Source organism: Elephas maximus, chromosome 11 (assembly GCF_024166365.1).
Source record: "Elephas maximus indicus isolate mEleMax1 chromosome 11, mEleMax1 primary haplotype, whole genome shotgun sequence".
NCBI lineage: Eukaryota > Metazoa > Chordata > Mammalia > Proboscidea > Elephantidae > Elephas > Elephas maximus.
The window spans coordinates 89,875,188-89,896,707 of NC_064829.1; the positions used below are offsets into that span (position 1 = coordinate 89,875,188).

The 21,520-nt window shown below is 42.7% G+C and overlaps 1 protein-coding gene across 1 annotated transcript; it reads left to right on the forward strand.

Moving 5' to 3' along the window:
• The first annotated feature begins 17,610 nt into the window (after positions 1 to 17,610).
• LOC126086170 (olfactory receptor 10A7-like) lies at positions 17,611 to 18,525 on the forward strand. The gene has a single exon (XM_049902355.1). The coding sequence runs from the start codon at positions 17,611 to 17,613 to the stop codon at positions 18,523 to 18,525; it is 915 nt and encodes a 304-aa protein (XP_049758312.1).
• The last annotated feature ends 2,995 nt before the right edge of the window (positions 18,526 to 21,520 follow it).

Here is a 21,520-nt window from a genome sequence, read left to right on the forward strand (position 1 = left end):
TTATATCTTGTAGTAACAGAGCAGATATTGCCAAAAACCAAACACAGAGTCTTATTGTAACGGTGGCTGAATTACAATGCCAACTCAACTGCCAACCTAGAGAGATGTCTAAAGTTGAAGTGAGGGTATTGATTGGGAAGAGTTGGGATCCTGAAACATGGGATGGGGACATATGGGCAGATGATCAGGAAGTTGATGGCCCTGAGCCCCTAAATTCCATTGAATAACTCTTGCCAACAGAACCATTAGCCCCTCCACTCCCACCTAATGATATTAATCCAGTTGCATCTAAAGCCCCTTTGTCTGAGTTATTGCCTGGGACATTGTCTGAGCCAAATGCTTTACAAGAAAATGCTGAATGTTCGCAAAACATTTCCCTACCAATTTTGGCTTCTAGATCTATTATGTGAGTCCCAGAGATCCCCAAAAGGTGAAGTACAAGGTGTGACCCAGGAGGAGGTACACTACACTCTGAAGTAACTGCTTGACTTTTCTAATATGTACAAACAGTAACCTGGGGAATATGTGTGAGAATGGCTATTAAGGGTGTGAGATAATGGTGCAAAGAATGTAAAGTTGGGTCAGTCTGAGTTTATTGATATGGGCTTACTAAGCATGGATTCTTCGCTCAGTGTTTCAACTCGAGAAGTTAGGAAAGGGTCTAATAGTTTATTCAGTTGGGTTGCTAAAGCATGGATTACACAGTGGCCTACACTAAATCAAGCTGAAGTAACAGACCTGCCTTGTTATACTGTAGAAGAATGTATCCAAAGGCTTAGAGAAATTGGCATGCTAGAGTGGATTTATCAGGTTAGACCCACAGATCCACACATGGAGTGCCCTGAGGACACACCTTTTACCACAACTGTGAGGAACAAATTTGTGAAGGGAGCTCCAGCATACTTGAAGACTGTTGTGATTGCTATTTTATGTAAGTCAGATTTGACAGTGGGAACTGCGGTAACTGAATTAAGACACCTAACTACGATGGGGCTCATCGAAGGCCATGGTGGTAGGGGCCAAGTGGCTGTACTCAATCCACAAAGACAATGTGGGTGTGGTTACCATTGACAAAAACAAGGTGGACATGGTTACCATAATGGACAGTAGAGTCAAAGCAGTAATCAGAATAGTCTGACTCCTATGGATTTATGGCATTGGCTACTTAGTCATGGCATCCCTAGAAGTGAAATAGATACGAAATTTACTAAATATTTACTTGATATGTACAAGTGGATGAATTCTAGGTCAAGTGAACAGCAGTCTAACTCAAATTACCAGAAGAGAGGGTCACAGCCCTTCAGTCAATTCCCAGATATGAGCAAGTTTACAGACCCACAATCCCTTGATGAAGGGGAGGCCGGGTTCCCTAGAGGAAGGACTACAATACACTGCTAAAAACTTATACTGTTAATCTTTCTCCCAGCCTTCCCGAAAGGGTTCTACGGCCTTTTACGAGAGTGACTGTTCGTTGGGGAAAAGGAAATAATCAGACTTTCGGGGATTACTGGATTCTGGCTCTGAACTGACACTAATTCCAGGAGACCCAAAATGTCACTGTGGCCCACTAGTCAGAAAGGGAGCAAATGGAGTCTTAGCTCACGTGAGTCTCAGAGTAGGTCCAGTGGGCCCTCAAACCATCCTGTAGTGATATCCCAGTTCCAGAATGCATAATTGGAATAGATATACTCAGAAACTGGCAGGACCCCCACACTGGATCCCCAACAAATGGAGTAAGGGCTATTATGGTAGGAAAAGCCAAGTGGAAGCCATTAGAACTGCCCCTACCTAGAAAAACAGCAAAACAAAAGCAATGCTGCATTCCTGGAGGGATCACAGAGATTACTGCCACCATCAAGGACTTGAAGGATGCAGGAGTGGTCATTCCCACCTCATCACCATTCGACTTGCCTATTTAGCCTGTGCAAAATACAGTTGGATCTTGGAGAATGACAGTGGATTATTGAAAACTTAACCAAGTGGTGACTACAATTGCAGCTGCTATTCCAGATGTAGTCTCATTGCTTGAGCAAATTAATACATCTCCTGGTACTCAGTATACAGCTATTGATCTGGCTAATGCCTTATTCTCCATACCTGTTTCAAAGGACCATCGGAAGCAGTTTGCCTTTAGCTGGCAAGGACAACAATAGACCTTCGGTTGCCTACCTCAGAGCTACATCAACTCTCCAGCCTTATGTCATAATTTAGTCCGCAGGGAGGCAGATTGCCTTTGCCTTCCACAAGACGTCACACTGGTCCATTACATTGACGACATTATGCTGATTGGACCTAGTAAGGAAGAAGTGCCAATGACTCTGGACTTATTGGTAAAGCATTTGAATGCTAGATGGTGGGAAATTAATCCCACAAAAATTCAGGCACCTTCCATCTCAGTGAAATTTCTAAGGATCCAGTGGTGTGGCGGATGTCAAGATATTCCTTCTAAAGTGAAGAAGAAGTTATGGCATCTGGCTCCTACCATGACTAAAAAGGAGGCACAATGCCTAGTGGGCCTTTTTGGATTTTGGAAGCAGCATATTCCTCATTTGGATGTACTATTCTGGCCTACTTATCAAGTGACTCGAAAAGCTGCTAGTTTTGAGTGGGGCCCAAAACAAGAGAAGGCTCTGCCACGGGTTCATGCTGCTGTGCAAGCTGCTCTGCCAGTTGGGCCATATGATCCAGCTGATTGAATGGTGCTCGAAGTGTCCAAAGCAGATAGAGACGCTGTTTGAAGTCTTTGGCAGGCTCCTATTGGTGAATCACAGCGCAGACCCTTAGAATTTTGGAGCAAAGCCTTTCCATCCTCTGTAGATAACTACTGTCCTTTTGAGAAACAGCTTTTGTCTTGTTACTGGGCTTAGTAGAGACTGAACATTTAACCATGGGACACCAAATCACCATGAGGCCTGAGCTGCCCATCATGAACTGGGTGTTGTCTGACCCATAGCACAGCAGCACTCCATCATTAAATGGAAGTGGTATATACGAGACTGGGCCTGAGCAGGACCTGAAGGCACAAGTAAGTTGCATGAGGAGGTGGCCCAAATGTCCATGGTCTCCACTCCCATCACATTACCTTCCAACTCCCAATCTGCACCTATGGCCTCATGGTGAGTTCCTTATGATCAGTTGACTGAAAAAGAGAAAACTCGTGCCTGGCTTACAGATGGTTCTGCACAATATGCAGGCACCACTCGAAAGTGGACAGCAGCAGCACTACAGCCCCTTTCTGGGACCTCCCTGAAGTATAGTGGTGAAGGGAAATCCTCCTAGTGGGCAGAGCTTTGAGCAGTGCATCTGGTTGTTCACTTTGCTTGGAAGGAGAAATGTCCAGATGTGTGATTGTATACTGATTCATGAGCCAATGGTTTGGCTGGATGGTCAAAGAATTTGAAGGAACATGATTGGAAAACTGGAAACAAGGATTTATGGGGAGGAGGTATGTGGATAAACCTCTCTGAATCGGCCAAAGAAGTGAAGATTTTTGTGTTTCATGCGAATATTCACCAAAGGGTGACCTTAGCAGAGGAGGATTTTAACAATCAAGTGGATAGGATGATGCATTCTGTGGAAACCACTCATCCTCTTTCCCCAGCTACTCCCATCATTGCTCAATGGGCTCATGAACAAAGTGATCATGGTGGCAGGGATGGAGGTTATGCATGGGCTCAGCAATATGGGCTTCCACTCACCAAGGCCAACTTCGCTACAGCCACTGTGGAGTGCCCAATCTGCCAGCGGCAGAGACCAACGCTGGGTTCCTGATATGACACCATCCCTCAAGGTGATCAGCCAACAACCTGGTGACAAGTTGATTACATCGGACCACTTCCATCATGGAAAGGGCAGTGTTTTTCTTACTGGAATAGACACCCTGGATATGGATGTGCCTACCTTGCAGGCAATGCTTCTGCCAAAACTACCATTTGTGGACTTACAGAATGCCATATCCACTGTCATAATATTCCACACAGCATTGCCTCAGATCAAGGGACTCACTTTGCAAAAAATGAAGTGCGGCAGTGGGCCCATGCTCATGGAATTCACTGGTCTTACCATGTTCCCCAACATCCTGAAGCTGCTGGATTCACAGAATGATGGAATGACCTCCTAAAGGCACAATTACAGCAACAGCTAGGTGGCAATACCTTGCAGGGTTGGGGCAGTGATCTCCGGCTGGTTGTATATGCTCTAAACCAGCATCCAATACATGGAATCAAGGGGTGGAAATGGCAGTGGCACCACTCACTCATACCCTTAGGGACCCACTCACAAGATTTTTGCTTCCTGTCCCCCTGACCTTATGCTCTGCAGATCTAGAGGTCTTAGTTTCAAAGGAAGGAATGCTCCAACCTGGAGACACATCACTGATTTCTATTGAACTGGAAGCTGAGAGTGCCAGTGGCCACTTTGGGCTCCTTATGCCTCTGAATCAATAGGCAAAGAAGGGAGTTACCATACTGGCTGGTGTGATTGATCCTGGTTACCAAGAAGAAATTGGATTGATGTTATATAATGGAAGTAAAGAAGAGTATGTCTGGAATGCAGGAGATCCCTTAAGGTGTCTCTTAGTACTACCATGCTCTGTGATTAAAGTCAATGGAAAGCTAGAGCAACCCAATTCCGACGTGACTACTAATGGCCCAGACCCTTCAGGAATGCAAGTTTGGGTCACTCCACCAGGCAAAGACCCACGGCCAGCTGAGGTGCTTGCTGACGGCAAAGGGAATACGAAAAGGGTGGTGGAAGAAGGTGGTTCTAAATACCAGCTATGTGACCATTTGCAGAAATGAGGACTGTAACCGTTATGAGCATCTCTGCTTTGTATGTGCGCATCAAATATTTTTGTTTTCTTCACTTATAAAGTATGAGATGTAAACAGGGATGCTGCATTTTTGGTTATATGTGTTTTCGTTGTATCATTTTGGGTCCAAGTGTGACTTTGTAATTGTCTTTATTCAGAGTTTATGTATGGTTTGGGGAGATGTGTACAGGTGCCAAGTTGACAAGGGGTGAACTGTGATGGTTAAGATTGTGTGTCAGCTTGGCTGGGCCTTGATTCTCAGTGTTTTGGTAGTCATATAATGTTGTTGTGATCATTTCCCTGCAGAGATTTTACCACCCCCACTATGGGATCTGTGGTAAGTGGTACCCTGAGGGAGGGGTCTGTGGTGGCTCACTGCTCCCTCAGCCTTCATCTTCCACCCTCTGCCAGCTAGTCCTTCCTGCTCTCCTCGCCAGGGCTTTTGCTTGTTCTGGATCCTGCAGCTGACTCCTGTTCGTCTGACCTCCAGTGCTTTGGACCTGAGCTAGCAGCTTACCTGCAGGCTTGCCTGCCAGTCTTGAGATTCGTCGATCTTCACAGTGTGTAAGCAACAGCCGTGCTCTCCAGCCTACTGATCTTGGGCTCTCCAGCCCCAGCGACTCTGTGAGTCACGAGAAGCCTGCAATAGCCCTGCTTTCCTGCTTGCTGATCTTGGGTTCACCAGCCCATGCAGCTATGTGAGTCAGGAGAAACCTCTTTTCTGCCCCAAGGACTTGGGACATTACAGCCTCTAAAAACCATGTGAGCCATTTCCTTGATATAACTCTCTCTCTATATATATATCTATATATATATGCTTTACTGGTTTTGCTTCTTTAGAGAACCCAGCCTAAGACAGTTGACTTCGTCTCTTTGAACCTTGCTGCGTTCATCTGAAAAATGAGGGAGCAAGAATGCTAACTGAACTAATATATTGTGGGCACAAATGAGATAGTTTGCCAAAACACCAAGGCGAAAGTTTCCACTATGAATATATCTGCCTCCTTTGGCTAAACTCGTTCCATATAATTATTAAATAACACTAACAATGGCAACAACCAAATGTAATAGATATATTGTTTGCATTTTTGTTACTTTTCAACACTTTTCATCTTACTTGAAGGGGACTATCTTAGTGGTCTCATCTATTCTTGCCTGAACTGACAGACTTGGGAAGGAATCTCACTCCCCCTTATTTGGGCAAATCAAGAATTAAACGTGTTCAAGGGGGAAATTTACTAAAGCTAATGAGGGAGAAAGGAGCCCTGGTGGTGCAGTGGTTAATCATTCTGCTGCCAGCCAAAAAGTCAGGAGTTCGAACCCACCAGATGCTCCACAGGAGAAAGATGTGACAATCTGTTTCTGTAAAGATCCCAGCCTTGGAAGCCTTATGGAGCACTTCTACTCTGCCCTATAGGGACACTATGACTTAGAATTGACTCAGTGGCAGTGGGTTTTGGTTTTGGGAGTATTAAGACATGGGAGAAAGAACATAGTGTCTGGATTCAAAGGGATCTTGGTACCTACACTTGATGTGTGATGTGGGCCATTTTAAAATGGAAGGACATGTACATATAAGTGCTCATGGAAGTAGCAGTCAAGAAATCAAATGATGCATCGCATTGGGCAAATCTGTGGCAAATGACCTCTTTAAAGTGTTTGAAAACAAAGATGTCACTTTGTGGACTAAGGTGGGCCTAACTCAAGTTTCAATTGCCTCATATGCATTGGAAACCCGGGCAATGAATATGGAAGACCAAAGAAGAATTGACACCTTTGAATTATGGTGCTGGTGAAGAATATTGAATATACCATGAGCTATCAAAAGAACAAACAAATCTGTCTAGGAAGAAGTACAGCCAGAATGCTCCTTAGAAGCAAGATGATGAGACTTCATCTCATTTACTATGGACATGTGATCAGGAGGGACCAGTCCCTGGAGAAGGACATCATGCTTGGTAAATTAGAGGGTCATTGAAACAGAGGAAGACCTTCAACAAGATTGATTCATACAGTGACTGAAACAGTGGGCTCAGGCATAGCAACAATTGTGAGGATGGCCAGGAGCAGGCAGTGTTTCATTCTGTTGTATAAAGGGTCACTATGAATGGGAACTTACTTGATAGCACCTAACAACAACAGCATACATATAGGTGCATGAATATACTGACAATATTCCTGGAAGTATCCATAAAAAAAAGTGAAATATTCGTTACCTCTGGGGAAGACAATAAGGATACTGAAGGTCAGAAGTGAGAAGAAGCTATGTTTCAACTATTTTTTAAATTAACTTACAATATAATTGGCTTTTTGGTGTACAGTTATGTGAATTTCAACACATGTATAAGCTACTTTTAAAATGCCTTTTAGGTAAATACTGAGTAGACACAAAAGAACTTAAAACACATATGTGTTGTTGTTAGGTGCCGTTCAGTTGGTTCAGACTCATAGCGACCCCATGGGCAACAGAATGAAGCACTGTCTGGTTCTGCACCACCCTCACAATTGTGGCTATGTTTGAACCCATTGTTGCAGCCTCTGTGTCAATCCACTTAGTTGTAATGAGTTGTAATGAGCATCTTCTACTTAATGGTACTCTTCACGTACTCCCAATCTAGCCACATCAAATCCACAGGTCTCAACTATGTGTTGTCAGTCATCTAGACAGTGGTCACCCCCACGTGCAGTCTGATTGTCTACTCCCTGCAGAACAAGATGGCCCACATAGCATTAAGGAAGAATCCTTGCCCACATTGAGTCCCTCCAGAGAGAAGTGGAAATTTTCCTGCCCCTGGTTTTAAAACTTTTATCACCAAAACCACACACACAACATAGTTAACACCATTAGTCCTTGTTGTTGTTATTGGGTGCCCCACAGAGTTTCCAAGTCTGTAATGTTTACAGAAGCAGATAGCTGGCATTTTCTCCCTTGGAGCCACTGTGTAGGTTTGAACTGCCAACCTTTCAGTTAGCAGCTGAATGTCTAACCATTGTACCACCAGGCCTCCTTTATTAGCCATTTGGGAGATGCAAAGCAAAACTACGGTGAGATACCACCTCATCCCTATGAGAATGGCAATGATCAAAAAACAAAAAAAAACCCTGAAACAACAGGTGTTGGTGAGGTTGTGGAGAAACTAGAATCCTCATTCATTGCTGGTGGGAATGTAAAATGGTACAGCCACTGTGAAAAACAGTTTGGCTGTTCCTCAAAAAGTTGAACATGGAACTGTCATAAAACCAAACCAAAACCCAGTGCCGTTGAGTCAATTCCAACTCATAGTGACCCTATAAGACAGAGCAGAACTGCCCTGTAGAGTTTCCAAGGAGTGCCTGGAGGATTTGAACTGCCGACCCTTTGGTTAGCAGCCATAGGACTTAACCAATACGCCACCAGGCTTTCCAGAACTGCCATAAGACCCAGCAATCTCAATCCTAGGTGTAAACCCAGAAGAAATGAAGGCAGGAGTGCAAACAGAAGTCTGTACACCAATTTCATTGCAGCACTTTTCACAAGAGTTGAAAGGTAGAAACAACGCAAATGTCCATCAACAGATGACTGAATAAATATAATGTGGTATATACCCACAATGCAATATTGCTCAGCCATAAAGAGAAATGAAGTCCTGATGCATGCCCAACATGTATGAACCTTGAAAACATTATATTGAGTCAAATAAATCAATCACAGTAGGACAAATATTATATGATCTCATTTATATGAAATAAGCAAAAATACAGAAACCGAAGATTATTAGTGGTTACCAAAGTTGGGAGGGAAGGGGAAAGGGGGAGTTTGTGCTTAGGAGGCATTGAGTTTATGTTAATGGTGGTGGGATGATATGGAAAAGATAGTGAGCATGGTTGTAAAACATGAAGAATGTAATCAGTGTCACTGAATAATACATGTAGAAATTATTAAGATGGTGCATGTTTTGATATGTGCATTTTCACTACAATGGGAGAAAAATTCATACCCAAATTTCAAAGGCAAATAGAAACATGGAAGAAAATATTTGCAGTGTAATCTACAAAGAGTTTCTAAAATAATGAATACTCCAAGACAAAAACAAAAGGAAAATGGTTATGAACAGGAAGTTATTGAAGAAACAAATATAACTGAATGGTACCCTGCAAAAAGATATCCAATTGCTCTATTAATTCAAGAAATGCAAACTTAAAAAGAAGGCAGCAATTTCCACTTTGAAAAATATTATATACACGCAAATGACACAACCTTGCTTGCTGAAAGTGAAGAAGACTTGAAGCACTTACGGATGAAGGTCAAAGATTACAGTTTTCAGTATGGATTACACCTCAAAATAAAGAAATCAAAAATCCTCACAACTGGACCAATAAGCAACATCATAATAAATAGAGAAAATACTGAAGTTGTTAAGGATTGCATTTTACTTGGATCCGAAACCAACGCCCATGGAAGTGGCAGTCAGGAAATCAAACGATGTATTGCACTGGGCAAAGATGTCACTTTGAGGACTGAGGTGCACCTGACTCAAGCCATGGTATTTTTTATCACCTCATATGCATGCAAAAGCTGGACAATGAATAAGGAAGACAGAAGTATTGATGCATTTGAATTATGGTGTTGGTGAAGAATTTTGAATATACTGTGAACAGCCAGAAGAACAAACAAATCTGTTTTGGAAGAAGTATAGCCAGAATGCTCCTTAGAAGCGAAGATGGCGAGACTTCATGTCACGTACTTTGGACATGTTATCAGGAGGGATCAGTCCCTGGAGAGGAACATCATTCTTCGTTAAATAGAGGGTCAGTGAAAGAGATGATGACCCTCAACGAGATGTATTGACACAGTGGCTGCAATGATGGGCTCAAGCATGGCAATGATTGTGAGGATGGTGCAAGACTGGGAAGTGTTTCATTCTATTGTACATAGGGTTGCTATGTGTTGAAACCAATTCAATGGTGTCTAACAACAACAACATAGGTAAAATATTGAACGATGCAGGAAGCATCAAAAGAAGATGGATGGATAACACAGAGTCACTGTATCAAAAAGAATTGGTCAATGTTCAACCATTTGGGAAGGTAGTGTACGATCAACAACCAAAGATATTAAAGGAAGAAGTCCAAGCTGCACTGAAGGCATTGGCAAATAACAAGTCTCCAGGAATTAGCCACTTACTCATGAAGATCCAAGACTACAACCTTCAGTAGCGATTACACCTCAACATAAAGAAAACAAAAATCCTCACAATTGGACCAATAAGCAACATAATGATAAATGGAGAAAATATTGAAGTTGTCAAGGATTTCATTTTACTTGGATCCACAATCAACACCCATGGAAGCAGCACTGAAGAAATCAAAAGATGTATTGCACTGGGCAAATCTGTTGCAAAACACCTCTTTAAAGTGTTCAAAAGCAAAGGTATCACTTTGAGGACTAAGGTGTGACTGATCCAAGCCATGGTATTTTCAATTGCCTCCTATGCTTGCAAAAAGAATATTGAATATACCATGGACTGCCAGAAGAACAAAGAAATCTGTCTCAGAAGAAGTACAGCCAGGAGGGACTAGTCTGCAGAGAAGGACATCATGCTTGGAGACAAGAGGAAGACTCTCAATGAAATGGACTGTCACAGTGGCTTTAACAATGGGCTCAAACATGGCAGCTATTGTGAGGACAGTCGAGGACTGGACACCATTTCGTTCTGTTTTACATAAGGTCGCTATGAGTCGGAGCCAACTAGACGTCAACTAACAACAACAACGTTTTCAAGGTCATTCATGTTGTGGCATGCATCAGGGCTTCATTTCCCATTATGGCTGAGTAGTATGGGAAGGAATTCTTTTTTCAGTTTAACATATTTTAATTGTTGTAAAAATATAGGTAACACAACATTTGCCAATTCAACATTTTTCACTTGTGCAATTCAATGAAACCAATTACACCAATCATGTTGTGCAGCCATCACAAAACATCCATTGGGAAGGCATGTTTTAATGTTAACTTGATCCTACCATATTGCCCACCAGATGGCTGTACCAGTTTGCATTCTCACCAGCACAGTAGGAGAGGGCCCATTCATTCATAGTTATGCCACACTTGCCATGGAACCACAGTTCTCCACTGTGGAGACTCCTCTCCACTGTGCTGTGGAAGAAGGGAATGAATAGAATGGAAGGGCGACCTCCTTGATGGCTGCAGCAGGGCACAGGGTTGGATAATGAGCCCTGATTCTGAGGTCTTTAGAGAGAATATACTGTCTCAAGGTCCCTGACCAGAGGTTGATATCTCTATGAACCAAACCTCATCCAAGCCTCTGAGCTGTGGACTCTCTTGGAAGCGAGTCTTCATCTTTGTTGTCTTTGGGGCCAGAGCATCATTTGGTTATTCAGGGAGAAAGGGTGGTTCCGCTGAGGATCTGACTGGGGAATGGAGGTATGGATGTTCCTGCTTTGCTTTGTGAGGTGAAGTTCCCTGGGCCTATGTTTCCTGCCTCGTCCATCAATGGGGGGATAATCGCACAGCGTAGGATGATGGTTGAGGCATGGAGGTGGGGAGAGGACTGTGGGGTCACATGGGCAAAGAGTGATCCTCTCTGGGCTTTACGTTTTCTGATCTGAAAATGAAGAGTATTGGATAATCCCCAAGAAAATATATTCCAAAGCTCTGAAACAATCCCTTGTTTCTGTTTTTTTCCTTCCTTCCTTTCATCCTTCCATCTTTCCCTCCTTCCTTCCTTTCCATCTTCTCTTCTTCCTTCCTTCCCTCCTCTCCTTTCTTCCTTCCTTCTTCTCTCTTTCCATCCTTCCCTCCTACTCTGATTTTTTTTCAGAAGTAGATAGCCAGGTATTCCTTCTGAGACACATCTGTGTAGACTCAGATTTCCAAACTTTTGGTTAGCAGTTAAGCAAGTTAACCATTTGCATCACCCTGAAACTATTATGTTAAATAGAATTGGCTGTGTATAATTTTCTACCACCATATGGTGGGATGTTGTGCAAACTGCAAAATCATGATTATGAACATTTTAAAAATGTTCCATAGATTAAAAATACATTAAGATACAAAATGTGATTAGAAAACAATCAAATTTTGTTTTCAAAGTGTATCTATACTTACATTTCTACTTGGAAGGAAATGTATCAAAACATTGGGTGATGGAATTACAGATAAGATATCATAACCCTAATTTTAATTTTTTCTGTTTCTAAAGTGATACATAAAATTATAGTAAGAGTTAAATTATATTAACTGTTTCATGTGGATAACAAAAATCTGAAGGATATAAGCCAAACTTTAAGCTTTGGCCCTCTCTTGGAAGTGGGGCTCGGTTGCTGGGGAATGCCCTCTATTTTGTACCTAGTGCAAACAGCTAGCGCACTTGGCTGCTAACCGAAAGGTTAGCCATTTGAGTTACCCAGAGGCAGGTACCTTGAAAGAAAGACCTGGCTATCTATTTCCAGAAAGTTAATCATTGAAAACCCTATGGAGCATAGTTCTATTCTGGCACACATAGAGTCACCATGAGTCAGAGCCGACTCAATGGCAATGGGTTTGGTTTTTATTTTATGTTATTTCAAATATTTTTATAGCAAGGATTTTTGCTCGTTTGTGGAGGTCTATCAATTCTTTTTTATTCCCTGAAATTTGTCTAGAAACAATACATGCCTGTTTACAAAATTCAAAAGGTTCTAAGGGTATGTGATGACGAGTATCTCTTGTTTCTCTGTCACTGAATCTGTCCGAGGATAACAACTGTCCATAGGTTCTTACATGTCTTTCCAGAGATATTTAATGCAAATGCAAGGATATTTTCCTCTGCCATTTTCAGAAATGATAGCATATTCCACACAATGTTCTTGCTTCTTGCATGTTATTAATGTTCCTGCCCATAGGGCTACATGAGGAGCTATTGAGTTTTCCATGATAAGAAAACACCATTTCCCTAGTCCCAACCAATGGACTGTAGGTTCCTTCCAAATTGTCTACTCTTAGGAATAACGCTTTTAACTAGCCTCACACAGAGACCGTGAGTGCATGTGTAAATCTATCAATGGAGTAAGTTCCTAGAAGTAGAATTGCAGAGCAAAGAGATTAAATGTATTTGTTTATTTTTTATTGTACTTTAGATGAAGGTTTACAGAAGAAACTAGTTTCTCATTAAACAGTTAGTACACATATTGTTTTATGACATTGGTTACCAACCCCACGACGTGTCAACACTCTCCCTTCTCAATCTTGGGTCCTCTATTACCAGCTTTCCTGTCCCATCTTGCCTGCTAGTCCCTGCCCTTGGACTGGTGTGCCCCTTTAGTCTCGTTTTGTTTTGTGGGCCTGTTCAATCCTTGGCTGAAGGGTGAGCCTCAGGAGTGGCTTCATTACTGAGCTGAAAAGGTGTCTGGGGGCCATACTCTCAGGGTTTCTCCAGTCTCTGCTAGGCCAGCAAGTCTGGTCTTTTTTATATATATATATTCTTTTTTTTTTTTTAATTAAACTTTAGATGAAGCTTTACAGAACAAACTAGTTTCACATCAAACAGTTAGTACACATATTGTTGTATGTCATTGGTTAACAACCGCACGACATGTCAACACTCTCTCTTCTCAACCCTGGGTTCCCTATTACCAGCTTTTCTGTTCCTTTCTACCTTCTAGTCCCTGCCCCAGGGCTGGTGCACCCCTTTAGTCTTGTTTTATTCCATGGGTCTGTTCAATCTTTGGCTGAAGGGTGAACCTCAGGAGGCTATAAAGGCCTCATTACCGAACTGAAAGGGTGTCTAGGGGCCATACTCTCAGGGTTTCTCCAGTCTCTGTCAGGCCAGCCTGTCTGGTCTTTCTTTTTGAGTTAGAATTTTGTTCTATAATTTTCTCCAGCTCTGTTTGGGACCCTCTATTGTGATCCCTGTCAGGGCACTCAGGGTGGTTGCCGGGCACCATCTAGTTGTACTGGAGCCAGTCTGATGGAGGCTGTGGTAGATGTGGTCCATTAGTCCTTTGGACTAATCTTTCCCTTGTATCTTTAGTTTTCTTTATTCTTCCTTACTCCTGAAGGTGTGAGACCAGTGGAGTATCTTAGATGGCTGTACACAGGCTTTTAAGACCCCAGATGCTACTCAACAAAGTAGAATGTAGAAAAATTTCTTTATAAACTATGTCATGCCAATTGAGCTAGATGTTCCCCAAGACCATGGTCTCCACAGCCCTCAGCCCAGCAATTCGGTCCCCCAGGGAGTTTGGATGTGTCTATGGAGCTTCCATGACCTTGCCTTGTACAAGTTGTACTGGCTTTCCCAGTAGATTAAATGCATTTAAATGGATAGATACTGTCAATATGCCATCCAAAGAGTTTATTCCAATTTACACTCCTATCAACCATGTACGCAAGTACCTGTGGGAAGATATTTGTAAATGATCTAAAAGTCTGGGCTGCCATGGGAGGTGATAAGCTCCCTGTCATGAGAGATATGCAAGCAAGAGCTTAATAACTAGTTGGGGATGTTTTCCTAGCCATGGATCTAGAATCACAGAAGGGACTCAGGTGAGGCCACTCAAAGTTGTCTTTGGAGCTAATAGATTCTGCAATTTGAGGACCCTATTCATATTTGAAGGAACCCTAGTAGCACAACTGTTAAGCACTCTACTGCTAACCAAAAGGTTGACTGTTTCAGCCCACCAGCGGCTTCACAGGAGAAAAGACCTGGAGATCTGCTCCAGTAAAGATTACATCATAGAAAACGCGATGGGGCAGTTCTATTCTGTCCTATAGGGTCATTAGGAGTTGGAATCAGCATGATAAAAAAAAGCACACAGCAAAAACAATAATCCATACTCTAGGGAGCAGAGCTCAAAGCTCATCAAATGTGAATTGAGTTCTCAGCTTTGACAGCTTTGTGCATGAAAGGTAAGAGAGCAGACTCCATCTCTCTCACCAGCCTTCCAGTCCTGAGAGCAATGGCATTTGTATGAACAAATTTTGTGTACTAAACTCAGCCCTGACAACACTGCCGGGTAGGTCTTCTCAGCTTCAATTTACTTATGTGGAAATGGAGGCTTGGAGAAGGGACATAGCTGGCCCATGATCACAGAGCTGGGAAGTGGCATGTGGGATTGTTTATTTTTAGTAATGTCAGCAATTGTATGTTGTTGTTGTTAGGTGCCATCAAGTCAGTTCTGACACGTAGCGACCCTACGCACAACAGAACGAAACACTGCCCGGTCCTGTGCCCGTTGTTGCAGCCATGGTGTCAATCCATCTCGTAAAGTGGGCTCAATTATGTCCCCTCGTAAAAGAAATGTATCCCTAGCCTCCAATATTTGTGAATGTGACCGTATTGGAAATAAAGTCTCTGCAAGTATAATTAAGTCAATGAGGTCATAGATGAGGTCATACCGGAGAAGGGTTGACCCTGATCTAATATGATGGGTGCCATTATAGGAAATAGACCCTAAAACTAATGACTGGTTGTTTTTATAACCCATTGCCATTGAGTCATCTCCAACTCATAGAGACCCTGTAGGGCAGAGTAAAACTGCCCCATAGGGTTTCCATGAAGCAGCTGGTGGATTCAAATTGCTGACCTCTTGGTTAGCAGCTGAGCTTTTAACCAAATTTGGAGACGCACAGACACACACGCAGAGCGGAAGACCATGTGACGACAGAGGCAGAGATTTGTGTGATGCATCTACAATGAGGAGCATCAGGGATTGCTGGCAACCAGTAGACACTAGGGGAGAAACATGGAAGAGATTCTTCCTCAGAACCTCCAGAAAGATCCATCCCTGCCAGCACAATGATTCCCCCTTTTCCTCATTTCTTCCATCCCTGGTAACCACTATTAAACTCTAACCTCTATATCTTTGCCTATCCCAGGTATTTCATATTAGAGGTATAATACAATATTTGTCCTTTTGTGATTGACTAATTTCTCTCAGCATGATGTTTTCAAGGCTCATCCATGTTGTGGCATGTAGAAGGGCTTCATTTCTCTTTACGGCACAGTAGTATTTCATTTTATGTGTATATTACATTTTGTTTATCCATTCATCTGTCAATGGACATTTAGTTTTTTTCCACCTTTTGGCTTTTGTGAACAGTGCTGCAATGAACATTGGTGTGCATGTGTCTGTTTCTGTCTCTGCTTTCAAATCTCTTGGGTATATACCTAAGAGTGAAATTGGTATTTTTTAATTTCACTAGTTTCTTTATGAGGAAATAGAGGTTCAGGGAGGTGAGCCTGAACATATCCAGGAAATGGCAGAGTCTGGAATTGAACCCAGCTCTGTCTGAGCTTTGCCCATAACCCCACAGTTCAAAGGGAGTGGAGGACACAGCCTAACATGGTGGCACATCTGTTCTCAATGGATAAGCATATGTGCACGTTCTTCATGACAGCCTCCATCCACCAGGGCTGAGAGAGGTAAGAAGAGAGGGTGTTGCGTGTGTTGGGGGTTAATAAGAAAAGGGTATTGGAAGAAACTAATTTATTAATAAACTATTTACTGAGTATCTACTATGTGGGGGGAGTCCCTGGGTGGAGCATATGGTTAATGCACTTGGCATGGGTTTACAGCACTACCTGATGGAAAATAACTGTCCTGGGTACTAGTCGTGAAGGTGTCTACTCCATGGGGTTCACAGTCTACGGGAGAAAATGGATTGTATTAAACAAGAACTTAATTCAAACATAGTTTCAGATTGTGTAGGTTCTGGAGATGGGTGCTGGCCATGCTCTTTATAGCCACCAGGGGAATAGATTCTTAAAAGATGATATTTGAATGGAAGTCTAGAGGATGAGAAGTGTCCAGCAATGGCAACAGTTGTGGGCAACAGCATTGTGGGCAGGGGGAATAGTCTGTGCAAAAGCACTGAGGTGAGAAGGAATTGGTAGGTTAGTGAGGAAGAAGGATGGAAGGAGATTTGGATTGAGAAATAGCCAAAGACCAGTCCATATAGGACCTTGTAAGAAGGGAATAAGAATCCAAAGGAAGAGCATCTCAAGGGAAGGCTATGGCAAGTTCAAAGGCCATGAAGCAGGCCATCCTCTGTGGATGCAGCTCAGTGGAACAGAGGTCAGAGGAGTGGATAGGAACCAGACACATGGTAAGATCTTGGTTTCATTACATCTTCACTGGGTAACTCAAGGAGGGCCTATGTGTGCCATGACCTGATATGCCTTTTTTAAAGTTTAATTTAATTTTTTGGTGAAAATATATAGACAGCAAAAGATACAGCATTTCAACAATTTTTACATGTACAATTTAGTGACATTGATTACATTCTTCAAGTGGGGCAACCGTTCTCACCATCCTTTTCCAAGTTATTCCACCATTGTTAACATAAACTCACTGCCCGTATGTTTCTTACCTAACCCTTTGAGTTGCCTTTGTCAGTTTGATTCCACATAGAAAATCTTCAAAAGAGCACAATGTTCAAGTCAAACATACATAACTAATTAAGCTAAACTGTAGTTTGGTTCAAAGAAGACTTCAGGGGATAGTTCTGGTTTAAGGTTTAAAGGTAATCCCAGGGCAACAGTTTCGGGGCTTCACGCAGCCTCAATTGCTCCAGAAAGTCCGGATTCCATTGAGAATTTGCAATTGTGTTCCGCATTTTACCCCCATTTTACTTGATTTGCCTTTTAATAAGGGTCCTCAGGCTGCTCTAGGTAGCACCCACTGTGGGGGACAGAGCCGGCAGGCGCAATCTCTTTTTCACTGGCTCTCCATACCTCACTCCACAGGCTCCCTCTGCCTTTCTCAGCACCATCCACATGCCCCCAGGCACCATGCCTGGGTCCTGAGCCCTTGTGGGCATGAACCAGAGCTGGACACATGAGTTTGTCCTGCTGGGCTTTGCCCACGTGCCCTTGCTGCGCCCGCTACTCATAACACTTTTCTTGACCATGTTTCTGCTCACTCTGCTGGGCAATGGGCTCATCGTGATGTTGTCTATGTGGGACCCAGCCCTGCGCACACCCATGTACTTCTTCCTGCGCCAGCTAGCCCTTGTGGAACTCTGCTTCTCCCTGGATATTGTGCCCTGGCTACTGGCCACCCTGCTGTGGCCTGGGTGTGGCATGTCACCTGTGGACTGTGCACTGCAGCTGCTGCTGGTCCTGGCCTGTGTCACCTCTGAGTGCTTCCTCCTGACCATCATGGCCTGGGACCGATACGTGGCCATCTGCAGGCCCCTGCACTATGGCGCCATCATGAGCCCACAGCTCTGCCACCTGCTGGCTACCACCTGCTGGCTGGCTGGAGTCCCCGTGTCCCTGGTTTTCACAATCTGGTTGTTCAGTTTCCCCTTTTGTGGACCACGTGGCATACATCACTTCTTCTGCGACATTGCCCCTCTGCTAAGCCTGGTGTGTGCAGACACTAGGGTCTTTGAGACCAATGTGTTGGTGGCCACAGTGCTGGTCATCATGGTTCCATTTTGTCTGATAGCTGCATCCTACATTGCGGTATTGGTCACTGTCCTACGGGTACCATCAGCCACGGGTCGCCACAAAGCCCTGTCCACATGTGCCTCCCACTTCATCGTGGTGGTTCTGTTTTATGGCACAACAGGGATCATCCACTTGCGACCCAAGGCCAGCTACTCCCCAGAGAGCAAGCAGGTGGTGTCCCTCTCCTATACTGTGGTCACCCCCATGCTCAACCCCCTCATTTACAGCCTGCGGAACAAGGAGGTGAAGGCTGCCCTGGGCCATGTATGTTCTGGATGACAGTGATCTGGGCCCCATGAATGACTGCTTCAGAGGGGACCACTTTTCAGAGTTAGGAGTTGCAGATATCTGTTTATCTGCCTAGAATCCATGTACCATTATTAGCACAGCATTCTGACTTCCTTTGGAGAACCATAATTTCCTCTCTTTGAGTCCATGTGGTCAAGATGGTACTGATTCCACTTTTCTGCCCAAGAAAATGCTTATGAACAAGCCTTCACTCCCTGATCACAATTATTCAGTAGGGGTGGACAAATTAACCTATTTGGGGGTGATTAGAGGGTATCAGTCAGCAATTTCCAAAAGATTCTGTGTAATTATCCATCCTAATATTCAGTCTCAAAACACATCATTTATTTTCATGAATATAAAAACAGCTGAGGGTGAGCTGTTCTAGGATGGGTTCTGTGGGCAGTTCTTCTTGTCTTAGACATACTTGATCATGCAAACCAGTGCTGTTATGTGTCAAATTGTGTCTGGCAAAAGGTATGTTGAACCCCTTTACCTGTGAATGTGACCTTGCTTGGGAAATACAGTCTTTCTTTGTAAAAAAAAAAAAAAAAATTTTTTTTTTTTTATTCTTTCTTTGTAGATATTATCAATTAATCCTTCCAGGAACAGCAGCATATATAGCTAACTACTTTTTTTTTTTTTTTACCTCTGGGTTTGTTGGGAAGCTACTGAGCCACTGAAAATATGTGCTGCCTCAGGCAGGACCCTGTATAACAGTTTGAAACGGAAAAAACAGTCTGCCACAAATTACTGTTTTTATAGGGTATTATCACGGCACTGGGTATATGAATTGATGCTGAATCGATTTTTGGCAGGAAAAACATGAATTTTGAAAAATTTTTTATTTGGCTCTGGGAGTAGAATTCTTGTTCATAAGGGGTACGCCTATGTACCTCTGGACTTCAAGGGTACTATTTGTGAAATGAAGCATAAAACAAAGATCATGTTGCTGTCATTAGGTGCCATCGAGTCGGTTCCGACTCATAGTGACTCTATGTACAAGTGAACAAAATACTGCCCAGTCCTGCCCCATTCTCACAATCATTGTTATGCTTAAGTCCCTTGTTGCAGCCATTGTGTGAATCCATCTTATTGCCCAATGCAAATGCATCTTTTGATTGCTTGACTGCTGCATCCATGGGTGCTGATTGTGGACCTAAAGAAAATAAAATCCTTGACAACTTCAATCTTTTCCCCGTTTATCATGATGCTGCTTAACAGTCTAGTTGTAAGGATTTTTGTTTTCTTTATGTTGAGGTGTAATTCACACTGAAGGCTGTAGTTTTTGATCTTCATCAGTAAGCGCCTGAAGTCCTCTTCACTTTCAGCAAGCAAGGTCGTTAATGAGTCTTCCTCCAACACTGATGCCCCATTCTTCTTCGTAGAGTCCAGCTTCTTGGATTATTTGCTCAGCATACAGATTGAATAGGTACGGTGAAACGATACAACCCTGACTCACATCTTTCCTGACTTTAGACCACGTAGTATCCCCTTGTTCTGTTACAATGACTACCTCTTGGTCTACGTACAGGTTTCTCATGAGCACAGTTAAGTGTTCTGGAATTCCCATTCTTTGCAATGTTATCTATAATTTGTTGTGATCCACACATTTGAATGCCTTTGCATAATCAATAAAACACAAAACATCTTTCTGGTATTCTCTGCTTTCAGCCAGGGTCCATCTGACATCAGCAATGATATCCCTGTTTTCACGTCGTCTTCTGAATCCAGCTTGGATTTCTGGCAGTTCCCTGTCAATATACTGCTGCAGCCACTTTTGAATGATCTTCAGCAAAATTTTACTTGTGTGTGATATTAATGATATTGTTCAATAATTTTTGTATTCAGTGGGATCACCTTTCTTGGGAATAGGCATAAATATGGCTCTCTTCCAGTTGATTGGCCAGGTAGCTGTCTTCCAGAGTGCTTCCAGTGCTGTATCTGTTAAAACAACTCAATTCCTGGAGCTTTGCTTTTTGCCAATGCCTTCGGGGCAGCTTGGACTTCTCCCTTCAGTACCATTGGTTCCTGCTCATATGATATGTCCTGAAATGGTTGAATGATGACCAGTTTTTTTTTTTTTGGTATAGTGACTTCTATCTTCTTTTGATGCTTCCTGAGTCGTTTAATATTTTCCCCATAGAATTCTTCAATATTGCAGCTTGAGGCTTGAATTTTTTCTTCATTTCTTTCAGCTTGAGAAATGCAGAGCGTGTTCTTCCCTTTTGGTTTTAATCTCCAGGTATTTGCACACGTCATTATAATATTTTACTTTGTCTTCTCGAGCCGCCCTTTGAAATCTTCTGTTCAACTCTTTCACATCAACATTTGTTCCTTTCACTTTAGCTACTCGACATTCAAGAGCAAGTTTCAGAGTCTCTTCTGACATCCATTTTGGAGTTTTCTTTCTTTCCTGTCTTCTTAATGATCTCTTGCTTTCTTCATGTATGATGTCCTTGAAGTCATTCTACAACTTGTCTGGTCTTTGGTTATTAGTGTTCAACGCATCAAATCTATTCTTGAGATGCTCTCTAAATTCAGGTGGGATATACTCAAGGTCATACTTTGGCTCTCACGACTTGTTCTAATTTTCTTCAGTTTCAGCTTGAACTTGCATATGAGCAATTGATGGTCTGTTCTGCAGTTGGCCCCTGTTCTTGTTCTGACTGGGGATATTGAGCTTCCCCATTGTCTCTACCCACAGATGATTTGATTCCTGTGTATTCTGTCTGGTGAGGTCCACGTGTGTATAGTCACTGTTTATGTAGGTGAAAAAAGGTATATGCAATGAAGAAGTCATTGATCTTACAAAATTATATCATGGGATCTCCAGCATCATTCCTGTTACTAAGGCCATATTTTCCAACTACTGATCCTTCTTCTTTGTTTACAACTTTCTCCTTCCAATCTCCAGTAATTATCAATGCATCCTGATTACATGTTCGATCAATTTCAGACTGCAGAAGTTGGTAAAAATCTTCAG